This window comes from Cydia strobilella, chromosome 7 (assembly GCF_947568885.1).
Source record: "Cydia strobilella chromosome 7, ilCydStro3.1, whole genome shotgun sequence".
NCBI lineage: Eukaryota > Metazoa > Arthropoda > Insecta > Lepidoptera > Tortricidae > Cydia > Cydia strobilella.
The window spans coordinates 8,626,858-8,649,518 of NC_086047.1; the positions used below are offsets into that span (position 1 = coordinate 8,626,858).

A 22,661-nucleotide genomic window follows, 5' to 3' on the forward strand; every position below is an offset into this window, starting at 1 on the left:
TTGTGCAATGTACGGAACCCTTGGAACGCGAGTCCGACTCGCACTTGGCCGGTTTTTTTTGTATACCCTTACTTTTTTCCTTTTTGGAAGTTAAACAAACTTAATTTTTGAAACTATCAGGTCCTGTATTTTTGTATTATTTCCATATATTATTTTAATATCCACATTATTGTGATGAATTGCTCATTTGCTGTCTATTTTACTACATTTTGTTATAAAATTCAACTTGTGTCATCATCCCTATTCTGTGTAATATTCTTATTTGACACCATCTAGGTAAGCTGATTAAATCGTTGAAGATATGACAGATTAATTTTAGAACTATTCAATGATATTATATACCGCAATATTCGTAAGTCTGGCAGTATGTGCCTACTGAGATATTTTTCTTTAAAAGCATATAAGGAGACCCTTTACTCTAAATAGTTGTCAGTTATCTGCCCTGCTGCTATATAACTCTAATAAAAAGATATGCCTATGCGTTTTGTTCGAAAAAGCATCAGCAGTAGGAATGACGTACGTCATTAATTCGATATTGCCTTGTTGTAGACGTTCCCTGTTTGTTATCCCTAAAAATATGACGTTGTTGTATAAAAGAGTCATTGTTGAGTGCTCTGATATCCCTTTTTATTTTTCCGCTGAAACTGCTAAACCTTTAACCCTTGTTAGTGTTCCGGGCTTACGTTTGATATATTTTGATACAAAGGGTAATCTTACCTGCCTGTCGACCTTTAAAAATATAACTGGACGTTTACGTGACGTTTTTATTTAACGTAATAATATTTGTATTGCGGTCACAAATCCAGCTAAGCAGTGCCAAGTTATTTAAAAAACATTAGCTGTTCGCGCGTGACACTTTTTTCGCTAGTGGGATTTGGGAATTGTTTTGGTTGCTCCGTTATAAATATAAAAACGCGTTTTGAACCGTTGGAATAATGGCATGCTTACATGATTATGGAACGTGCCTCGTGTGTGACCTACTTTTGTAGTATTTTAAAGGTAGGTGTCACGATTCCTTATGACATAGGTATATGAGAATTGACAAGTAATTACTGAAAACCATAATATAACACCTTTGTTAAAGTTAAATAACTTTTTGCTTAATCATTGGTACAAAGTTTAAATTCTGAATCAAGTTAAAATCTTATTAATATACTAATAAACTTATCTCCTAGACTTCTACGTTGTCTCGGGTCCTAAAGTCTATTGAAAAATAATCTAATTTATTGAATTAAACATGAAACAAAATGTTACCCAGGTTACGGCGCGGCTTCCGTCACCGAGGTGTCATGGTGCTGCCTCGGCAGACGTGCGGCCTCTTCACCCACACGCTGCTGCTGGAGCGCTACCCCGGCGGCCGGCAGCGCCTCGACCGCTCCATACAGGGTGGGGAGCTGTTCCAGACTGTCATCAACAACCCGGTGAGATATAAACATGTCATGGTGCTGCCTCGGCAGACGTGCGGCCTCTTCACCCACACGCTGCTGCTGGAGCGCTACCCCGGCGGCCGGCAGCGCCTCGACCGCTCCATACAGGGTGGGGAGCTGTTCCAGACTGTCATCAACAACCCGGTGAGATATAAACATGTCATGGTGCTGCCTCGGCAGACGTGCGGCCTCTTCACCCACACGCTGCTGCTGGAGCGCTACCCCGGCGGCCGGCAGCGCCTCGACCGCTCCATACAGGGTGGGGAGCTGTTCCAGACTGTCATCAACAACCCGGTGAGATATAAACATGTCATGGTGCTGCCTCGGCAGACGTGCGGCCTCTTCACCCACACGCTGCTGCTGGAGCGCTACCCCGGCGGCCGGCAGCGCCTCGACCGCTCCATACAGGGTGGGGAGCTGTTCCAGACTGTCATCAACAACCCGGTGAGATATAAACATGTCATGGTGCTGCCTCGGCAGACGTGCGGCCTCTTCACCCACACGCTGCTGCTGGAGCGCTACCCCGGCGGCCGGCAGCGCCTCGACCGCTCCATACAGGGTGGGGAGCTGTTCCAGACTGTCATCAACAACCCGGTGAGATATAAACATGTCATGGTGCTGCCTCGGCAGACGTGCGGCCTCTTCACCCACACGCTGCTGCTGGAGCGCTACCCCGGCGGCCGGCAGCGCCTCGACCGCTCCATACAGGGTGGGGAGCTGTTCCAGACTGTCATCAACAACCCGGTGAGATATAAACATGTCATGGTGCTGCCTCGGCAGACGTGCGGCCTCTTCACCCACACGCTGCTGCTGGAGCGCTACCCCGGCGGCCGGCAGCGCCTCGACCGCTCCATACAGGGTGGGGAGCTGTTCCAGACTGTCATCAACAACCCGGTGAGATATAAACATGTCATGGTGCTGCCTCGGCAGACGTGCGGCCTCTTCACCCACACGCTGCTGCTGGAGCGCTACCCCGGCGGCCGGCAGCCCCTCGACCGCTCCATACAGGGTGGGGAGCTGTTCCAGACTGTCATCAACAACCCGGTGAGATATAAACATGTCATGGTGCTGCCTCTGCTGTCATAAAACTGCTGCTTCATCATCAGATTACCCATCTTACATAAGTATGTGAAGTTTCAACCCAAATTTAGCTTGGAAGATCTTATTACAAACATACAGACAACGAGACAAGTGAAACTAAATAAAAGCTTGTAAGAAAACATTCACATCCAGTGATTTTCCGGCATTGTCGCTAAACCGTTAATAAAGGTTGCGAGAGCACGTAGGTGCGTAATGAGGATGTCGTCCTTGTGAGATAGGTATCATCGTTTCCTGTACTAACTACCGGGGCTCGATTCTACTTGTTTTTATAACAGCTCGAGACATGGCGACAATAAAGATGATTTTATGAGTGATGAGCATTGTCATTATGTTATTAGGTCCCGTAGTCATGTTTTTTTATATCACAGCTATGACACTAAACTGATAATTACACGTGCTATCAGAAAAGAACGTCAAGATGTGCCTCAAGTTGAGCGCCTGGACGGCTAGCCTCTTTTACGCGTATCGTTTAATGATTTGGCCTCGGTGAGGATCAAAGTAAACCCGCATAGGTGATCAATAACACCCCGTTTCGATTTACATAAAAAAACTTTATTCGGTCGAGATGGTTCTGGTCAGTTTTATTACAGACTGTTTGTAGTTTAGAAGTTATATCACCGACGAATATAACGCAAGACATGTATATATTTATTTATATATTATAATGTATATTTTGAGAGCGCTGGTGGCCTAGCGGTAAGAGCGTGCGACTTGCAATCCGGAGGTCGCGGGTTCAAACCCCGGCTCGTACCAATGAGTTTTTCGGAACTTATGTACGAAATATCATTTGATATTTACCAGTCGCTTTTCGGTGAAGGAAAACATCGTGAGGAAACCGGACTAATCCCGACAAGGCCTAGTTTCCCCTCTGGGTTGGACGGTCAGATGGCAGTCGCTTTCGTAAAAACTAGTGCCTACGCCAATTCTTGGGATTAGTTGCCAAGCGGACCCCAGGCTCCCATGGAGCCGTGGCAAAATGCCGGGACAACGCGAGGAAGAGGAGGGATAATGTATATTTTGATTAATTTTGTAACCAGTCATAATTTAAATACAAGCTAAAAGCCGAGACGGTCTGCGTCTAAAATATGGGCTCTTTTTATACGAAATGAAGTTTTGAACACAGGGTTTAAAATAACTGCATGTCGCACCGTGGAATAAGTTACTAGTAAACAGTCTTGCAAAGCGTTGGACCTTATGATTTTGGATCTTTCATCAAGAGTTCTGCTGTTATATTTCAGTAAAAAATATGTTTATTCTGGTTTAATTATATCTATATTAAATAGTTGATGTCAGTTTTCTTGTAGGTAGGTGCTTATAATTTAATTAAGAAATATCTTCGATTACGATGCGTGAATGTATACGATTTTCCTCCTGTCTAAATACTAAACCGAAACAGCATTATAAAAGGGAACCATATATGTAATTGCGTTTCCGGTGTTAATCAATATCGTATTTTATGCTTGAAAGCTTATTGAAAAACGTACCTATTCCGACTAAATTATTGTATTTTTTTTACATAGAATTGGCCTTTCCATGCTTTTATTAACAAGTTAAGTCCAGGTCGTTACATGTAACGTAAATGTAATGATTGGATTAGGTAAATGAGAAGCTGGCATTTAACATTGTAATGAAATTGAATGAGTAAATAAAAGTTGTCCAAGATCTGAGCAACGCAATCCTTCAGGTTGGACAAATGAATCGCGCAAAGATAAAGGTGATGTGATGACCAATAGCAAGAAACGTGATAGTATCGAGGTAGACGGGCAGATCATACATTATGTTGACGAGTACATATACTTGGGCCAGCTAGTCTCTTTCAGTAACAAGCAAGACAAAGAAGTTGAGCGCCGTGTTCAAAATACCTGGAAGAGCTACTGGTCCACGAAAGAGCTAATGAAGTGTAACCTTCCATTGTCACTGAAGCGCAAACTCGTTGACATGTGTATTCTGCCTGTTATAACCTACGGCGCCCAAACTTGGTCACTCACAGAGATTCAGACGTCCAAACTGAAGGTTTGTCAACGCGCTATGGAGCGCAGCATTCTAGGTGTTAAACTAGCTGATCGCATAATTAACACCACGCTGATGCGCTCTTAAACCGGCATTGCTGACGTAGGCGAGAAAACCGCTAGGCTCAAATGGGACTGGGCCGGTCACGTCTACCGCATGCATCCGGAGAGGTGGGCTAGCCACCAAGTGGATGCCGGTAGAGGGACGTGGATGGGGCAGGCCCAAACGGAGATGGCGGGATGACCTGGACAGCTTCCTGAATAACTGGCCGGAGGAAACACCAAATCGGGAGTCGTGGAAATTAAGGGGAGAGGCCTTTGCCCAGCAGTGGGACACTCAGATAGGCTAGAGAAGAAGAAGAAGAAATAAAAGTTGAAGTAACAGTTATATCGATCGCCCAAGAAAGTCAAGAAGCGGAACTAGAAACCTAGCCTTAACCTAAAAGCTGAATACTACACCAACAAGAGTATAGGTACCTATTAAAACACACCGCTCAATGAAACCATCTGTCAGTCACACACTAGAGGTAACTGAGGTATATATGTAGGTAGGTACAGTTTGATATGACAGTATGATTTATATCACATGCGTCATGCATGCAGTTTGATATACTTATACAATCATAGAGGCAGTTTGTTTAGTGCACTTCCATCGTGGCAGTTTTTAATTGATCTCTAGCTATGCATAATACACCTGAGGCCAAGGCAAAACTGTGTTAAACTTGGAGCAAAAATTATCCGACCCGAAGTTAGACGTTTAGTTTCTGAAAGTGTTTTGGAAAGTAATTAGTAAACCAGGATTACTCTGTTTTAGTAGTATCTATCTATGTAGTTATGTATTCAGTACCTTTTGTGCACATTGCTGAAAATATACCTAATGCGTCATTTGTCTTTTAATTTTTAATAGGTATATTTTTGATTCCACAACATTGTGAAGTGATTGAATGTGCATTAAGGAATTGAAAAAGCGAGCGCGTTTATTCAGTATCATATCTTTAAGATGATAATCGCAAGTAGTTCGAATTTAATTCGAATTTAATCAATTTATAAAGCGACTAGGATAGGTATTCAATTCAGCATGAGCGTGCAAATCGCCAGATAATATATGTGTTTATTTTTCTAAGTGGTTATATATATTAAAAACAAATAATTAAGATCTATAAACTGAAACAGATGGCATGTGTGACATTAAAGAAATAGTGACAAAGTCCTCCAGTGGTGAAGGCCGGATTCGAACCGACGTCTTTAGCAATCCGAGCTAACGCCTTGAACCCCTAGGCCACCCCGCTACGGCGGAACCGTGTATTAAGATCTATCTTTAAGAATACACTATGTAACTTCTTTCTTAAAATTTGATCTTACTTTTAGTCCCCATTCAAACAGAACGTAGTACATTATTCAGAAATTTCGAAGCATGAATGAGACAACTTTACCAGATGTCAATATAATAGCACTACAATAGGAGCCATTCTGATTTTACTGCCGACCTCGTAGCGTCGGTCGCGTAAACATTATTATTATCCCGTTGACATGTGTAACATATAAGAGCTGTTATCTTTATTTTGACCGGTGACGTTTATGTCCATATTACTGTCACATTCATTCATAAATAACTTTCATACGTTGATGATTGATGTATGTAGCAATTTGGGCGCTTATCAATTATTCTTTGAGTCACTTCCATTCCAACGGTCCTTTGCGAACTATGATCTATACGGAAGCTAAAAATGTTTGTTTAAAACAACATTTATTTCTACTCTTTGTTTATTTTACTAATAGATTGTTCGACCACACATAACGTGCATTGAAGTTAAAAGCCTAATTTTTATAAATAGGTAACAAATAACTACACAGTGGATTTTAGTAAACCAAAGCTCTTTTTGTGGGAATAGCTCACTATTCGCTGTCGCTCTCTTTCGATTATAATGTTTTTCTAACTGGAAGGGTACGATGTTAGATGTCATCTCCCTACAATGTATAACGTAAAAATGCCAAATGCCGCAAAATTGTACTGCATTGACATCTATCATCGTACCCTTCCAGTTTGAAAAACATTATAGTAACGTAATGTCATTACAGACAAATTAAGTGAAAGGTTATATTATTCCGCCACTGTCTAAATGAGCATAATACGGTAGGTAGGTATTGGATGGGATATGGATGCTCAATTAGTGGCAAATTAAACTTAAGTAGTCTGAATCCAATTACGATGTATCTAATCTAAACCCACGTTTCATGAATGTTGTAAGACTATTACAGTCAACCATTTATGAATACTACACGTTAATCATGATTACAAATTCTTAAGTTATGTTCAAACTATCTTTCATCACTTCTATAATTCAAAATGTCGCCACCGTCGGGTGCTCAACAAGGTCGGACATCAGAGTTTTTAATTACAACGCAATAACCTACTGATATACCTTCCCCAACACGGTTAACTTAACGTATACGTAGTCATACGTTAACTTTACCTACAATGACCTAGGATCTATCCATGGTCACTTAAATTTGTTATTAGTACCTACTTCAAAACAGTTTCCTCACTTCTAATTTATCTCTTTTTCCGCACCAGATCGTAGATCTACGCATTGTTGTGATTAAACCCTTATATGCGTAATTTGAATTGTAAATTATATATTTGTCAACAGATCAACATATTCATGACGCACATGTCCAACTACGGGAACGACCGGCTCGCGCTCTACACGTTCGAATCCGTGGTTAAGTTCCTACGCTGTTGGACCAACGTGAGATTGGCTTCGGCGCCGCCGCTCGCCCTCGCTGAAACGTACTTTCAACTGAGGCCGGACGAGCTCAGCCCATTGTGGGGGGTAAGTTAGTCTACAGGAGACAATTATGTACATTAAAGTACGTTGGACTAATGTCAGATCGGCTTCGGCGCTGCCGTTCGCCCTCGCTGAAACGTACTTCCAACTGAGGCCGGACGAGGTCAGTCCGTTGTGGGGGTAAGTAATATTGTCAAATTCATGTTTATACAGAAAATACATTGGGCTCACAAAGTCTGTTTGACCAACGAGCTCGATCCGTTGCGGGGGGTAAGTTCTTAGTCCGTAAGTTTACGTTGCTGTAGAAACCATACTACCTACACATTTCAGTCTGTTGTATCTAGATGTGAAATGTGTGGAAATTACACTTTGCTTTGTTGCTAATGTCTACGGCCCTTGATAAAATGATGGTTGGCTTTTAAAGTCCGCCTGTAGTGACAGCAGCGACAAAGTGTGGTAGAACCACCTGAGACGTCAATATTCATATAAATACAAATAAATTGAACGGACTCTAATTGCGTATACCTAAAGTCAATTACATGCTGCCAATTCATTTAAACAATAGATATTCTTGACATGCGGTAGATGAAATCGCATTTGTCTATAAAACCGCCTACACAACGATTGCCTAACAGTTGCTGCTCCAAAGTGCATGGCTTCGCCGCATACTTACACCGGTTCATGTTCTCAACTTCTTTGTATTCAAACATCTTGATAAAAAAAACCTATACGCTTCCGTAATGGAAGTCATATCGCAAATACAATATCCCGGTATTGACACAACGGAATTGCATCGTCTTATCGCGTGCATACGATATCGGAGTCGCCACAACCGCAGCTATGCTCAGTAATATCCTGTAAATAAATTGTCCCAACCAGCATGTTCATTTCCTCTCACCGTTCTGAGGTAAACTGTGTGGTAACTTCGTCTGAAACAAATTGTTTAATGTTTAATATCGTGGCAAATGACACTTACAATTATGCGCAATTTGCGGAATAGTACATTTTACAACTAGTGTGAAAAGAATGTCTTTTTACCACTAGCACCGAGGTATCTTGCCACGAGCTGAAAGCGAGTGGCAAGACTCGGTACGAGTGGTAAAAAGACATTTCACACGTGTTGTAAACGACGTTTTTTAATACAATTGCGAAAAAATAATAAATTAATATATCATTAGTAGAATCATACCACCAAACCAAACCAAAACCAAAAGTACCTATACAGCTAAGATACGCGAGCTGCCGCAGCCCGCGATACCTTCATACTCGTGCGCGCCCCGGCCGCGGCCGCCGCGGGCCCGGCGCGGGTTGGTCAACGACACCTCCTCGTAACTCATGAGGCCCTGGTACCTGCTCCGCGCTAAATTCAATTTTAACTGCGTTTCGAAAGTATACCTATAGTTTGGAACTAAAAAGTAAAAAGCACTAGTTCGAGAAATTGAGCTTCTCACACGCTACGCAGCCACAAAAAGTACCACTTTTTGAGCAACTGTATTAAAAAGGTTTTTTTAGTAAGCTTACTAGAATCTTAGAAAAGTTCACGGATAATTAAAAAAAACCATTGTGGAAATAGAAAATGTCGTCTGCTATACTGAAAATTTAGAAATTTTCGAAAAATTCCACGGAAAATATCGCAACTCTAAAGTCGACGGATTTGACGGTTATTTCTCGAATGAACGAAATAATGAAACGTCGAACCTTTAATTCAAATTGATATTTTAACGAAATTTGGCCGTTTAATTCAAATTGATATTTTAACGAAATTATATCTCTAGGCCACTTTATATAATTACGAAGAATCTGAAAATGTTGTGTACATATTTTTATCCATCGCACTAGATTTCTGTACCACTCTGGAAATAGTGAATAACAGTGAACAAGTACTCGTACTTGTTCGTACATGTATTGGCGCGAGCGAGACGGATAACTAAATGACATCATTTAGATATTATTTTTATGTCAGTGTACGTTCGAATTTACCTGTTAGTCGTAATGCGTAATAAAAATTTTCGTTGTTCATCAGATCCCGTTTTCATTGCCTTTGTGTGTAGGTTATTATTATATAGCAACCTAGTACGGATAACGCCGAATTAATTATAATTATAGGTACTTACTGGTTAATTGAATGGTATTTCCACATGTAATATTATATTACTGAATCGTCTGAAAGAAAACTACTGTCACAAGGTAATTGCTGTCTTCAGCCTGCGGTATCATACCGAGCCTGCAGAAGCCAAGGTGATTCAGAAAAACTAAATAAAAAGCACATTCGAGACCAAAACCCCAGGATTTCATATCATCCCTTGTTCCTTACCCAGATATTCGATACTCCCAATTGGGATATGTCCTGTTATGTCAATTTACAACGCACTACAATAGCAGAATAGCACTTAACTACAACGATGATCGAATTATGTACAGTATTTTATATCCGACCAACTTTCAATAAATTTGTGGCTGGCTCTTTTACCACAATTATAACGTACAGCCAGGATAAATAATCAATTCAGTAGAAACACGTATGTTTTACAAACAATGGTTTTTATTGTTATAAGGGTTGGTAAGCAAATCAAATGGATGACATTGAAACATTAAAAACATATTAGAATTACTTACCACACAATCGATTTCACACGAAAAATATTATTAGAAATACAATCTGAAACTAAATCTAAGTCATCTATACTACCTATATACGAAATCGATTCGAAGTAATCGGTTCTCAGAAGTGTACAACCACAACATTTTTCCTTTAGTACATGTTAGCTGTTTTAATATTCCAAACATCTCCGATACATGATTATTCTTACGTTAAATATTACAGGATGGTATCGAAACCGTTTCGGCGTATGAATCAATATGTATTACTCGCGCACTCTGTACCTAGTCTAATCTCTCATCCGCCTTTCCGCCTGGCTGCTGATAGAGGGCTCGAAAATCGCGAAAAAACTTGGATGGATGTTTGCGAGCGCGCCGGTGATATATAAAAAACTTTTTTATGATTTATTACCTACACCCGCGGTTAGACCGAGTTATGTATGAGTTTACATACCGTCAACCGGGGTGAATAGGGATGGCTGGGGTGAATAGGGACTAAACTTATAATGTGATTTACCTGACGATTTCTTAAAAAATACACATACAAATTGTATCATTCTATTAAACATAAATAGTAGATTTTGCATGATACAGTTAGAGGTGGTATTTTTTTTAAATTGTCAGGTAAATTACATTTTCAGACTTGTCCCTATTCACCCCAGCCATACCTATTCACCCCGGTTGACGGTATAAGAACTCGTGTTTGCGTTTATCGCTAGAAATGAAAATGTCGGTGAGTATTGAAGCAAACATTTTCGCACAACATATAAACGAGGTTTATATTTCGTTTCTGGTCCCTGTCTTGTGTAATGAACTTGAATTTAGTAAGCTGTTTTGTAGAGCAGATGAAGCGTGAAGACATCTAATATACCTACGAGGGGCGATCCAAAAGTAATGATAATTGAATACTTTTAATAAGGTAAAAAGAGGTTTTATTTTTTAAAGCGGTTACTGGCCAGTAAAAAAAAATTATATATATGTCAGTGAGTTTATTCCATTTATTCATGACTTGTTGGAATAAATACGCGAAAATGGAGAAAACTGAAGTGAAGGCCGTTATTAAGTACTTCTGCTTGAAAAAAATGTGTACTAAAGATATACATGACAGACTCTGCGCCTCCGTATTCTACAGTTGCACGTTGGTGCAAGGAGTTTAATTTTGGTAGGACATCAACTGAAGACGAACACCGCGAGGGCCGGCCGTCCATCGTCTGTGCTGAGGACAATTGAAGATTTAGTTTTAACTGATAGAAGAGTGACGATCAGATATTTAAATGACGTCACAGGGATCTCGTATGGCAGCATTCAACAAATCTTAACCGAGGAATTGCACATGAACAAAGTATCGGCTCGTTAGGTGCCCAGAATGTTAACTGACGACGAAAAGAAGATTTGATACAAAATGTCATTAAGCAATCTTGAAATTCTTGAAATCTTCAAGTTGACCCTGAAAGTTTTTTGCGACGATTTGTCACCGTGGATGAGTCTTGGATTCACCATTTTGATCCGGAGACCAAGCAGCAGTCTATGACGTGGAAGTGACCGTCTTCCCCGGCTCCAAAGAAATTCGAGGTCGCGAGGTCATAATGATCGATTACCTGGAAAAGGGAGCCACGATTACAGGTTCATACTACGCAGAACAAATATAAATATTGCGGAAAGCTATCAAAGAGAAGCGACGGGGTAAACTACGTGCTGTGGTACTGTTGCACCAAGACAACGCACCTCCTCATAAGGCCAGGACTGCAATGGCTGCAATCCAGGATGCGGGCTTCGAATTGCTGGAACATCCCCCTATTCACCAGACCATGCCCCCAGCTACTTTTATCTGTTTCCATGGCTGAAGGAACACCTCAGGGGCAAAAAATTTTCGGGCAACACTGAGGTCATGGCTACTGTGGAGGCATATTTGGAGTCAAAAATTTTTTTTTTTTTTTTTTCAAATGGAATTTGCGGTCTGGAGAAAAGATGGAATAAGTGTGTAGGCTTGCTCGGAGATTATGTTGAGAAATAAATTTAGTTTTTGGCAACTTGAGTTGTTTTACATACTGTTATCATTACTTTTGGATCGCCCCTCGTATTTTTTTTTTAACCGTGTATCTGTATAGCCGCCATACGATAAATAAATATCTAATTAGAAATGAGCGAGAGTAATCTTAAAAATTTCTATTGTTTTACAATTGATTGGTTGATAATATTGACATGGACCAATATTTTTTAATAAAATCATTATATTTCTCGTAGGCTTATGTATTTTAAGCAACGCCCGATTTAAGAACTACGTAAAACATACTCGTAACGACGAATTTAGCCAGTTATTTGTAAATTACCAAATTTGTTCCGACAAAACACTGTTTACCTTTCTAATTGGTTACTGGAATAATAAAAATGTCTAACAATTTGCCTTGGGTATACGAGTATACTTTTCGTACTGTATAAAATGCTAGAATTTAATTGTTTCAACTGCCAGTCAATAACCCGGATCCACAAATTGCATAGTCATATGCATAACTCAGCATTGTCTCGCTCGGACGTATTACAAGAATTTGTTTTCATTACATAAGTATATAAAAAAATTACCAAATAATTAATACATGCAAGCTCGCTTTATTCCATACATGAGTACCTGATAAAATAAATAGCTGAAATGTTGATTAACCCCCCCGATCCAATCAATTCAGTTCATGTAATAATAGCACATAATTGAACACAGTTTTGCAATCTATCGTGTTTGCTTTATCGCGAAATTGGTGTAGCAATTGACTACACATACCTGCATTAAATGAAAAATACAAAAGTTGATACATAATACGCAAACGCATCAATACTTGAGCGTAGTGGCATATTCGACTCCGAGCAAATTTGCCTTGCAAAAACAATATTTATGGCGCATGTTTTAATATTTTACTGGCCGGAGAGATATGTAAAGTATCGTTGAAATATGAAGAGGAAATTGCACATACATCCGTGTACCGGGAGCTGAAACATGATAGTTCATCCTTCTTAAGATGAGGGATAAATTTGATTATAAGTATTTTTCATTCACGACCCGAGCTGTCTGGTTTGTGATGCATTGTCCAGAGAGTGAAATTATGTTGTAAGTGTATATAAACGATATCGAAGGAAAATTCGTATATTTCAGAGATATTATTCAAACATTTGTTCTAGCAAACGTGTTTTCGGTCGCAAATATTTGTTTACAAAAAGTAAATATTGATGTGAAGCTTGGAGCGCGCGAGCCCGCGCATTGTTAAAGCTCGCGCGTTTGTGAGAGTATGGCCGAAATGTTATCACGGGTTTGTGTCATTTGATCTCTACATAGTCTAATCAGACAAGTCATATATCTACATACTTGCATTGCCGACTAGAAATATGTTGTAGGAACGCATTAAAGATCTCTAAAAATCCGTCTTTTCTTTTACCAATTGCTTAAAATAAGTACTCGTGTTCATGTACCAGTACTTGGGTACCGGGCCTAAAGCATTCCTGTTTGTTACGAATTGTAATTATTTTCTTCCCTTTCATAGACTTAATTTGTTGTAATTAAGGCGAATATGCAATTTTTTTATTCGTAAAAATAATATATTACAAAACAATGTAACAATAGCTTTCGTTGGATAATTTATAGGCAGGTGTTTAATTACAGCAACACATAGATAGTTGTATCTTATAATACTTTACAAAATGTTACAGCTAAAACTCGTAAATTATGTCGTGATAATAAATGGCAGCCATATTTCAATACCTAAGCCGTTCATTATCCGGCAAATTCTAAACATTTCTATAACATTCACCTCGATTGAAGTCAAACGTAATCGTCCACGAGTACTTATTTATAATCACGCGAAAGAAGGAAATTTGTTAGAGAGCCATTTATATGTAAGTAGATTTCGTTAAAGCTAAGACTCTTCATTCGGGAAATGGTTTGACTTTTCCTTACTTCTTTCTGAAATTTCTATCAAAATTCACAAGCTTGGTTTATCAAAGGTTAGGTTATTAATGTTGGCGTTATTGAAGTAATTGAAATCACAAGCATACAAGAACGCAATATTTACATACAAGTGTATTGGTTATATTTACGTATTGAATAGAGCTTATAATATTATTTAGTACCTACAGTTCCGTACATTGTCCATCCACGGGACAACGACGGGACTTAATCGCGACTTAACCAGTCTTCTCCGAGACCACGGGGACAACGTCGTCCTCGAAACGTCGGAGGTAAATTTAAAACTTATTTTACTTATTAAGTCCCGTCGTTGTGAATAATAATGAGTAAAAATCGTGAAACTTTAAAACAGATTTAATTTTAGTGTTTTCTTTAAGAAGATCAGTACGTAATTCTTATGGTCTGGACATTGTTATGTTCCATACGTAAATGCACAGCCTGATAATTTTATATGTTTTCACTAAGACTGTAACACAACAATGACACTGCCGCTGTTGCAAACATCAAAAGGCTCTACAATAATCGCTTACCATCAGGCGGGCTGTATTCTTATTTGCCGTGATATTTATAAAAACCGACCAAGGGCGAGTCGGACTCGCGCACGAAGAGTGCCGTACCATTACGTTCAAAAACGGCAAAAAAATCACGTTTATTGTATGGGAGCCCCACTTAAATATTTATTTTATTCTATTTTTAGTATTTGTTGTTGTAGCGGCAACAGAAATACATCATCTGTGAAAATTTCAGCTGTCTATCACGGTTCATGAGATTCAGCCTGGTGACAGATGGACAGACAGACAGACAGTAGAGAGACAGACAGCGGAGTCTTAGTAATAGGGTCCCGTTTTTACCCTTTGGGTACGGAACCCTAAAAACGAATTAATTTTTCCTTCTATCCAGAATCCGTGCGACGACATCCGCCACCGTCGCATATGGTCGAAGAGCAAATGGTGCGGCACACTGCCCAAGGTGCTCGTGATCGGGCCACAGAAGACGGGGAGCACGGCGCTCTACACCTTCCTCGCGATGCACCCGGCGCTCGTGCCCAACATGCCCAGCCCGACCACCTACGAAGAGTTGCAGTTCTTCAATAATAACAATTATATGAAGGGATTAGACTGGTGAGTTTTCTTAAGTTTATCTGGTCTTTTAATAACATTTTTGAATTTTCTTAGGTACCTTCTTTCCTCCTAATCGAAGGAATTGGAAAGAGACTTCCACTAATATTATTAGTTACAAGTTGTTATGCAATCGTCCAACTTTGTTGGTTAGCAAATATTTATATATATGTATATGTATCTGACGTCGATTTGACAAATATTACATTGTCAGTCGACGTGTTTTAATGCCAGTTTTGTTGTTTAATCGGTTTTGAGTTAGGAATTTAAACATTTCATATGTTCCAATGGTCTTGAACATATTTCAACTGTAGGCTCATTTTATTTTGTACCTTTTTGGGTCGAGTTGTTTATATTATTAATCGTCTATACAGAAGGGATATAATTATTAAACTAGGCACCTAGTTTGTATTGCTATAATTGGCAAAGGGGCAAAGTATTTCCAAGGGTGTACACCCTTGTGATTTATAATAACGTCCTATTGAATTACAATACCCATCATTAGAACCTAAGTCGTTTGAATTTAACACATACTAAACCTGCATGTTAAAGACGAATACATTAAATGTAAATGACAGAATAACAAGAACCCTCTTCTAGTCCTTTCCTTAAAAGCTCTAATTGGCGGTAATTCGTCGTAAGAATTATAAGTCAACATTCAAGGGAAACATTATTCGGGCCTTGGCTTTCGCGTAGTTATCTGACACGGGTGTCATTATCATTACTTATTAGCGAGGACTAAAGACCCCCACTTACGCCATTACAATGTCTTCAGAGCAACAATACGACGTTACGGCGCCGTCTAAATTGTCCCAGCGCTGATAAGCAAACGTGTCTGATGATATAAATGGCTGAACTAAACAGGTATCGAGCACGAGCAAGCAAGGTTATTTGTATGCACCGAGTGGCGGAATTGTCATAGTAAAAACTCTAATGTCAAAGGGAGAGAACAATCTGTTTTATCGACTTATCGCAGCACGTGTAATTTCAAGAGTTATATAATAAGAATATAAGCTTATACGGTGTCCCACTGCTGGGCAAAGGCCTCCCCCCTCGATTTCCATTCGTCTCGTTTTTGAGCAATATCCGGCCAGTCGTTGCGATATGCGTCCAGGTCGTCCCACCATCTCGGTCTGGGCCTACCAGATCCTCGCCCGTCTTACGCCACCCATACCGTGGTTATTTTGGCCTACGTCTGTGGGTGCATGCGGCAGACATGGCCGACCCAGTCCCATTTCAGCTTGGCGGTCTTTGCTCCAACATCAGTAATGCGCGTTTTTGAGCGCAGCGTAATAGTTTACGGATTCGGTCAATCCGTTTTACTCCTAGTAGATATGCTACGCTCCATAGCTCTTTGGCAAACCTTCAATATTGTCTTTTGCGCCTCGATGAGCACCGTAGGTTAGGACAGGCAGAATGCACATGTCGACGAGTTTCCGTTTTAAGGTCAGAGGAAGGTCGCCCTTCATCAGCTCCTTCATAGACCAATAGCTCCTCCACGCGTTTTGGGTCCGTCTTTCGACTTCTTTATCCTGTCTTTAAAGGATAATTATTGGCCCAGATATGGGTACTTGTCTTAAATGTATTTTTTTTAGATTACAGGTGTCAATACGAATTGATTGATATATCAGTCACTAAAATCGGTGCAGCTGTTTTGTCTAAATTTTTATTTTTATTTTGCAGCCGCCATTTTGGAAAAGGTCCGCCATCTTGAATTCTGGAGGATGAAATTAGTGTTTTCTCGGATGAAATCATTCGTATTGGTCCCTAGTATCACTGGGCTTTCTGCATAAAATGCAGCTTTCGATGCAAATATCGCAGTAAACCCTAAGACTAAAAAGCGCTCGCCGCAACAATGAAGGAAATGCTAAATTAACAATAAATAACTTCTCACCATGCACACCGGCTGGTAAAGACTCTTGATTGTTCAAAAACTGATAAGACAGTTGCATTTTATTCACATGTGAGGCAAAGTAATCAAATGCAAATATTGAGTTGTTTTCTTATGTTTCCTGATAGAATTGACTTTTAAATGATGATTTTGAAGGATAAATATTTAATATAAATGAAAGATTTTGTGTTTCACTCTTGAGATTTGTTTAAACCCTCCTGCCTTGAAACCCTCGCAACACTCAAGATTCCATTTTTCGTACCACTTGCTACGCTCGTGGTTAAATTTTGGAATCTTTCGCTTACTCGGGTACCTATCAATATTAGCACGAGAGGTTGAACAACAATTTTGCCCCCTTGTAAAACAAATAACTATTGTTGCTATAACATTTCTTGTAAGAGGTCGGCTTTACTGGTACTCTTGGCAGTAATTGGAATCGAGCTACGATGGTAAAGGTGAAATGCTCTAGTTGTAGTGTAAATTACTCTATCCTGATTCAATCAGATAGCAATTGTATGCATATATACCGTGTTTGCTTATATTTAGCCCCTCATGCGTTAGCTGACCAAACGTAATTTACTTCAGTCTATGTAAATGACCAAGTGATCTGCGAAATGACCTTAGCTTGTGGTGTATGTATGAACATTTTGCCACGCCCTAGTATCCATGACTGTACTTATTTAATTTTTAGAACATCTGTAATACCATGGTTTGCAAGAAATTAATGATTATGATAATTATCTGGCACGGATATTGGCCAGCTACAATAGTATTTTGTGCATGTACATAATAATAAAATATTATGTAGGTACCCAACGTAATGTTTTTTCTAAGACAGCAGCAAACACCTAAAAATGATAAATACAATCGAAGTATTTAAGTACCTAAACAAAAGAAAACAATTTGTTTTATAGATCTTTGCCTTTTAAAAAATACAACAGTTGTACTATATTGTATGAATATTGACAAGATGACTCCTAAGCAGTTGTAATATGATCCTATAGATAGACCATCACCCGCCACCGCCACCGCCACCGCGCGCCCCCGCCCCGCGCTTTTAATGTAGTTGATTTAGATATCAATGTCAGTCATTTAATTGGTAAATTGAAGTACTGGAGTAGAAAACAGTATTTTATACAATCGTGATATAATAATGGAGAGCTTTTCAGTCGAATACCGTGTTAAGGCCACGAAGCTTGCTGAGTGGTCTTATTGGGTACGAGGTTGAAAAGCTTAATTATATCACTATTGTATTACAATACTTTTTCTACGAGTCAAGAAAAATTATACTTTAAACTAGTAGAATCATATAGGTAAACAAACCAAAAGTATACAGCTAGGATATTATTATTCTATTGTAAGATACGCGAGCAGCCGCGATAACTTCACACTCGTACGCGGCCTGGCGGGCTGGTCAACGACACCTGGTACTTGCTCCTTGCTAAATTCAATTTTTAGACAGTCTTGTTCTTGATTTTGGCCACCGTAGACTAACAAGCAACGCTAAGCGGTTTTCGTAGTCTGGATGCTGCTATATTAAGGGTGTCACATGCGCGTTTCTGACTTATGAAGCAATTGTTTCTACTATACAACCTAAAATGGAAAAAAAAATTTGAGCTATCGATTCGTTTCGTCTTCTTGACCGTGGCGAGCTGTGATTGGTCAATTTCATTATAATTGACTAAACCGTTTCGAAATAGGGAGCCCATACATTAAAAGTACCTACCCAATTACAGTTTGGTATACGAAATCTTAATTCAAACATTACACAGTCGACGAGTAGAAAAAATCTATTATGTACGAGAATTTGTAACGCGCAGTACATTCCTACGTATTTTTAAATAAATTTTTCTCATGCTCGTAAAGTTCGACTTTAAGTCATGCGTAGATGACATAAAGTTGCTTATTATGTTCTAGAGCATAAAGTAAAATTATCTTTTACGACCCTTATTGACTTGGCAATATAGTTCAAAATCTGCCATACAAACTGCCAGTGCTACCCGTGCGCCCCGACCGGCCCGAGTACAATTTTCTTTAGTCTTGAATAAATACAATATTGGATATTTTTGTATATTTTACTCACAATCGAAGTGAAAAGTAGAGTGTATAACTCAGGCATAAATGTCCATTTTTATCCTCGACTATATACAGGTGGCTAAAAAATAAGTGCATTCCCACTATGGGACCAACCACGAAATCGCAAAAAAAAATTTGCCCTCCCATAAGTCCCATACAAAATGGACCAGCCAAAATGTATGAAACAGCCAAATTTTTTTTCGCGATTCGGCGTTGGTCCCATAGTAAAAGTTGCTCAGTATAATTCCAAAATCTGCCTGACAACGGGAATGCACTTATTTTTTAGGCACCGTGTATTTTGATTAATAAATTGCCTCGGATAAAAATGGATCGCTTTATGCCCTTGTTGTACAATCTACTATTATTGAAATCGACAGGCCCTTCACGTTAAAGGACAGACCAAATGTATTTTTATTTCTTTTTCCTTACCTAACACAGTTGGCTAGAACGTTCGTGAAAGTAAAATATACGGAAATGGGTATATTACTTTAGCGCCTGGGAGCTCAGAGCATCAGTTGTTAAGCAAATTTGCAGATAAAATTATTATACATATACCGGGGCTCTCTTGCGGTTTCGCTCACGGTATGACCTAAAATATAAATATGTTTTTCTTGGTTACGCTAGTTAAATATGTAAGCTTGCTTTCTATGGTAAATTGGATACTGTTTGGATACCGTTTATGAGAATTCGAAGCGAAATGTGTTTAATTCTCTGTCGAGGTGTTAAAGACGTCATGATGAGGCCTGATGAGTGTTAATGTAGTCTACTAGACCTAGGGTTTAGCAAAATGTCATCTTGCTTATGTTTGAAGCAGGTCAAGTTATATTGTAGGTAGCTATAATATCACTAATAGATATTAGTGTAGTTGCCAGAGCTCCAGAGCGTGCTCCTGATTTTCGGTGACCTGCATACTGGCCACGCGCAATCGCGCATGTTAAACTCACTCGATTTTGAAGCGCTTATAGGCTTATAGTATCCGTTTACCAACAGCTTGAATGCCAAGCGGTACCCCAACAGGGGCGCAAAACAACAGGCGCCAAGGGGTAAATTTAGCCATCCCAAGCGCACTAAATGCGATAAAAAAAATTGAGAACCTCTGGTCTAATCATTAAATTTGTCACAGGTACTTAAACTTCTTCCCGCCGAGCATCATCAATGGCACGCAGATGACGTTCGATAAGTCGGCAACGTACTTCGACGGCGAGCAGGCGCCACGGCGCGCCCACGCGCTGCTGCCCAACGCCAAGATCATCGCCATACTCATATCGCCTTCCAAGCGGTAAGTCTTTTAGTCCCCCTACCCATGTACCTAGACCATTAGAGGTGAATTACTAGGTGGTTCGAAGAACGAAAAAAAAGACGTAGTGGGTTTACTGTTTTCAAACTTTTTGTACCATTTAATACTTTACAAGTTACTTTACTCCTATTTCTGTTATTTTAAGAGAAGGCAATCAATGTGCAGCCAATGCAAAATCTTATAAGCTCTGTCTTATCTCCAATCTTGTAGAAGCGAAATAACTTTTTATCAGTCGTTCGCAGACCAAAAACAATTTTAATTGAAGTTGATCAGAGTAGCGAAATGTTAATCCCCCCAAATTGAAGATATCTTAATTGAAATTACTTTGGTTCTAATAATGAAATTCGCAACGGAATACAATCAAATTTTGTAGTTACTCCGGTAAATTTAAGGGCCGCCTGAGTTGAATTTTACTAAGCAATGAACTATAAATGAAAGTCAAATATTTTAACCAAACATCGGTTGTTATTACCAGAATTTATATGCTAGTTCAACTCGATAGGCTTTCGGAATTTTCATTATGCATTATTAACTTGAAATTACGGGCAGTGTTTTACATTTGTTCGATGTTTTCATAGTTCAGAAGAGCGTCTCTACAAAAATGGAAAGAGTGTAAAGTGGATTACGCGGAAACTTGTTCAAAACTTTACCTGCAGATCTGTTGAGAGCCGTTTCACATTATTACCAAGTAGCATGTTTAGCACTAAACTTGCTTTGGTATACCTTTGTTTGTGTCAATATAGTATCTATGAATTTACATTTTGTATTATGCGGTTTTTTACTACGATGCGATCGAGCAGCTAACCATAGGCTGAGAGCATGATACTGCCTTTCTTATGCTAGTATTGTTACCAAAAAAAGAACGTTTTATATATTTTACTACTGCTACTGATAGAGTTGACGAATACCAAGGGCGTTATAGGTACATGACAGGCACATGTCAGAGCTTGGAAATAAAATATGAAGTGGTATAAAACTGGTTCTCCTTACACTACACCTAAACACTGTATAGTTATATAGTTAGTTTCTCCGTCTTGATCAAACTATACAGTAAACCTGATCTCGACGTTACGCTGCGATTACTTTTAGTTTGCGACTGATGGTTTTTGATAGGCACCTACGTTTTACCCGACAGCGCGACGCAAAGGAGAATAAATGTGTTTATTTTTCTACCTCTTTCTTTTAGCCAGCTCGAACCTGAGGATTTAGAATATTATCTTTAAGGCACGTTTATTACGCAGGGCGTACTCATGGTACCAGCACATCCGCTCACACGGCGACGCGGTGGCCAACAACTACACCTTCCACACCGTCATCACGGCCAACGACTCCGCCCCTAAACCTCTCAAAGACTTAAGGTAAGGAACATTATTTATTTATCGTATGGCGGTTACACAGCGGTAAAAAAATTGGTTTTACAGTTAAGTCGAGATTCAAAATAAAAATGCTTAATACTTTTTAAGATGAAGGATAAAATCAGTAAACGTTAGAGTTCAAAAAAACCGTACATACATATGATGATTAACGTGAAACTTGCTGTTGGGTTTCACATAATCAAAGTCCATACAAAATCGTGAATGATATTGGGTTATTGCAGAAAGTACCTAACTAAAAATTCATTGTTAGGTACTTATACCATATTCTAAAGTTTAGAAATAATAAAAACTGGGCAAGTGCGAGTCGGACGCGCCCACCGAGGGTTCCGTACTTTTTAGCATTTGTTGCTATAGCGGCAACAGAAATACATCTCTGAAAATTTCAACTGTCTAGCTATCACGGTTCATGAGATACAGCCTGGTGACAGACAGACGAACAGCGAAGTCTTAGTAATAGGATCCCGTTTTTACCCTTTGGGTACGAAACCCTAAAAAAAACTAGTAGATAGCGGTCTGAGTTTTGAGTAAATTTTACTTGTTATCTAATTCAAATATAAAATAATATTAATATATTTTATAAAACAAAACAGATGACAAGGAGTAAATTAGAAGTTATAAAAAATTACTTTCGTTATTACTTAGTTTAAAAAAAAAATTAAACTAGCGGGTTCGGCCTAATATGGATGTTGACAATTTTTTTGAACCGTTTTCATTTTATAGATAGACAAGTAATTATTGCAAAAAAAAAATATTTTTATTAATTAATTTTTAATAAAAAATCGACTAATTAGTTTATTGTTTAAATTTCGCGCAAAAACGCTCCAAGCTGTCACGTGATCTGGATGACGTAACGATGTGATAAACAAACTGCTGTCAGTGCCAGAGGATCACCAGGTTTGACAACTTGTCTGTACGTGTTTTTCACACCGTGACGTCACGCGCTCCGATTTGCGTTTGCAGTCACGTGATGCTGGGCATTATTTAAAATACTTTTAATTATTTTTAATTTATTTATTACGCATATTTACAC

The 22,661-nt window shown here is 39.2% G+C and overlaps 1 protein-coding gene across 1 annotated transcript in view; it reads left to right on the top strand.

Moving 5' to 3' along the window:
* The window catches only part of LOC134743153 (bifunctional heparan sulfate N-deacetylase/N-sulfotransferase), a 105,044-nt gene that overhangs the window by 78,042 nt on the left and 4,341 nt on the right, over nt 1-22,661 (top strand). Inside the window, exons 9-13 of the mRNA XM_063676497.1 lie at nt 1,259-1,571; nt 7,189-7,371; nt 14,774-14,994; nt 20,082-20,237; nt 21,497-21,613. Coding sequence (XP_063532567.1) covers nt 1,259-1,571; nt 7,189-7,371; nt 14,774-14,994; nt 20,082-20,237; nt 21,497-21,613 — 990 coding nt within the window. The remainder of the gene's footprint in view (nt 1-1,258; nt 1,572-7,188; nt 7,372-14,773; nt 14,995-20,081; nt 20,238-21,496; nt 21,614-22,661) is intronic.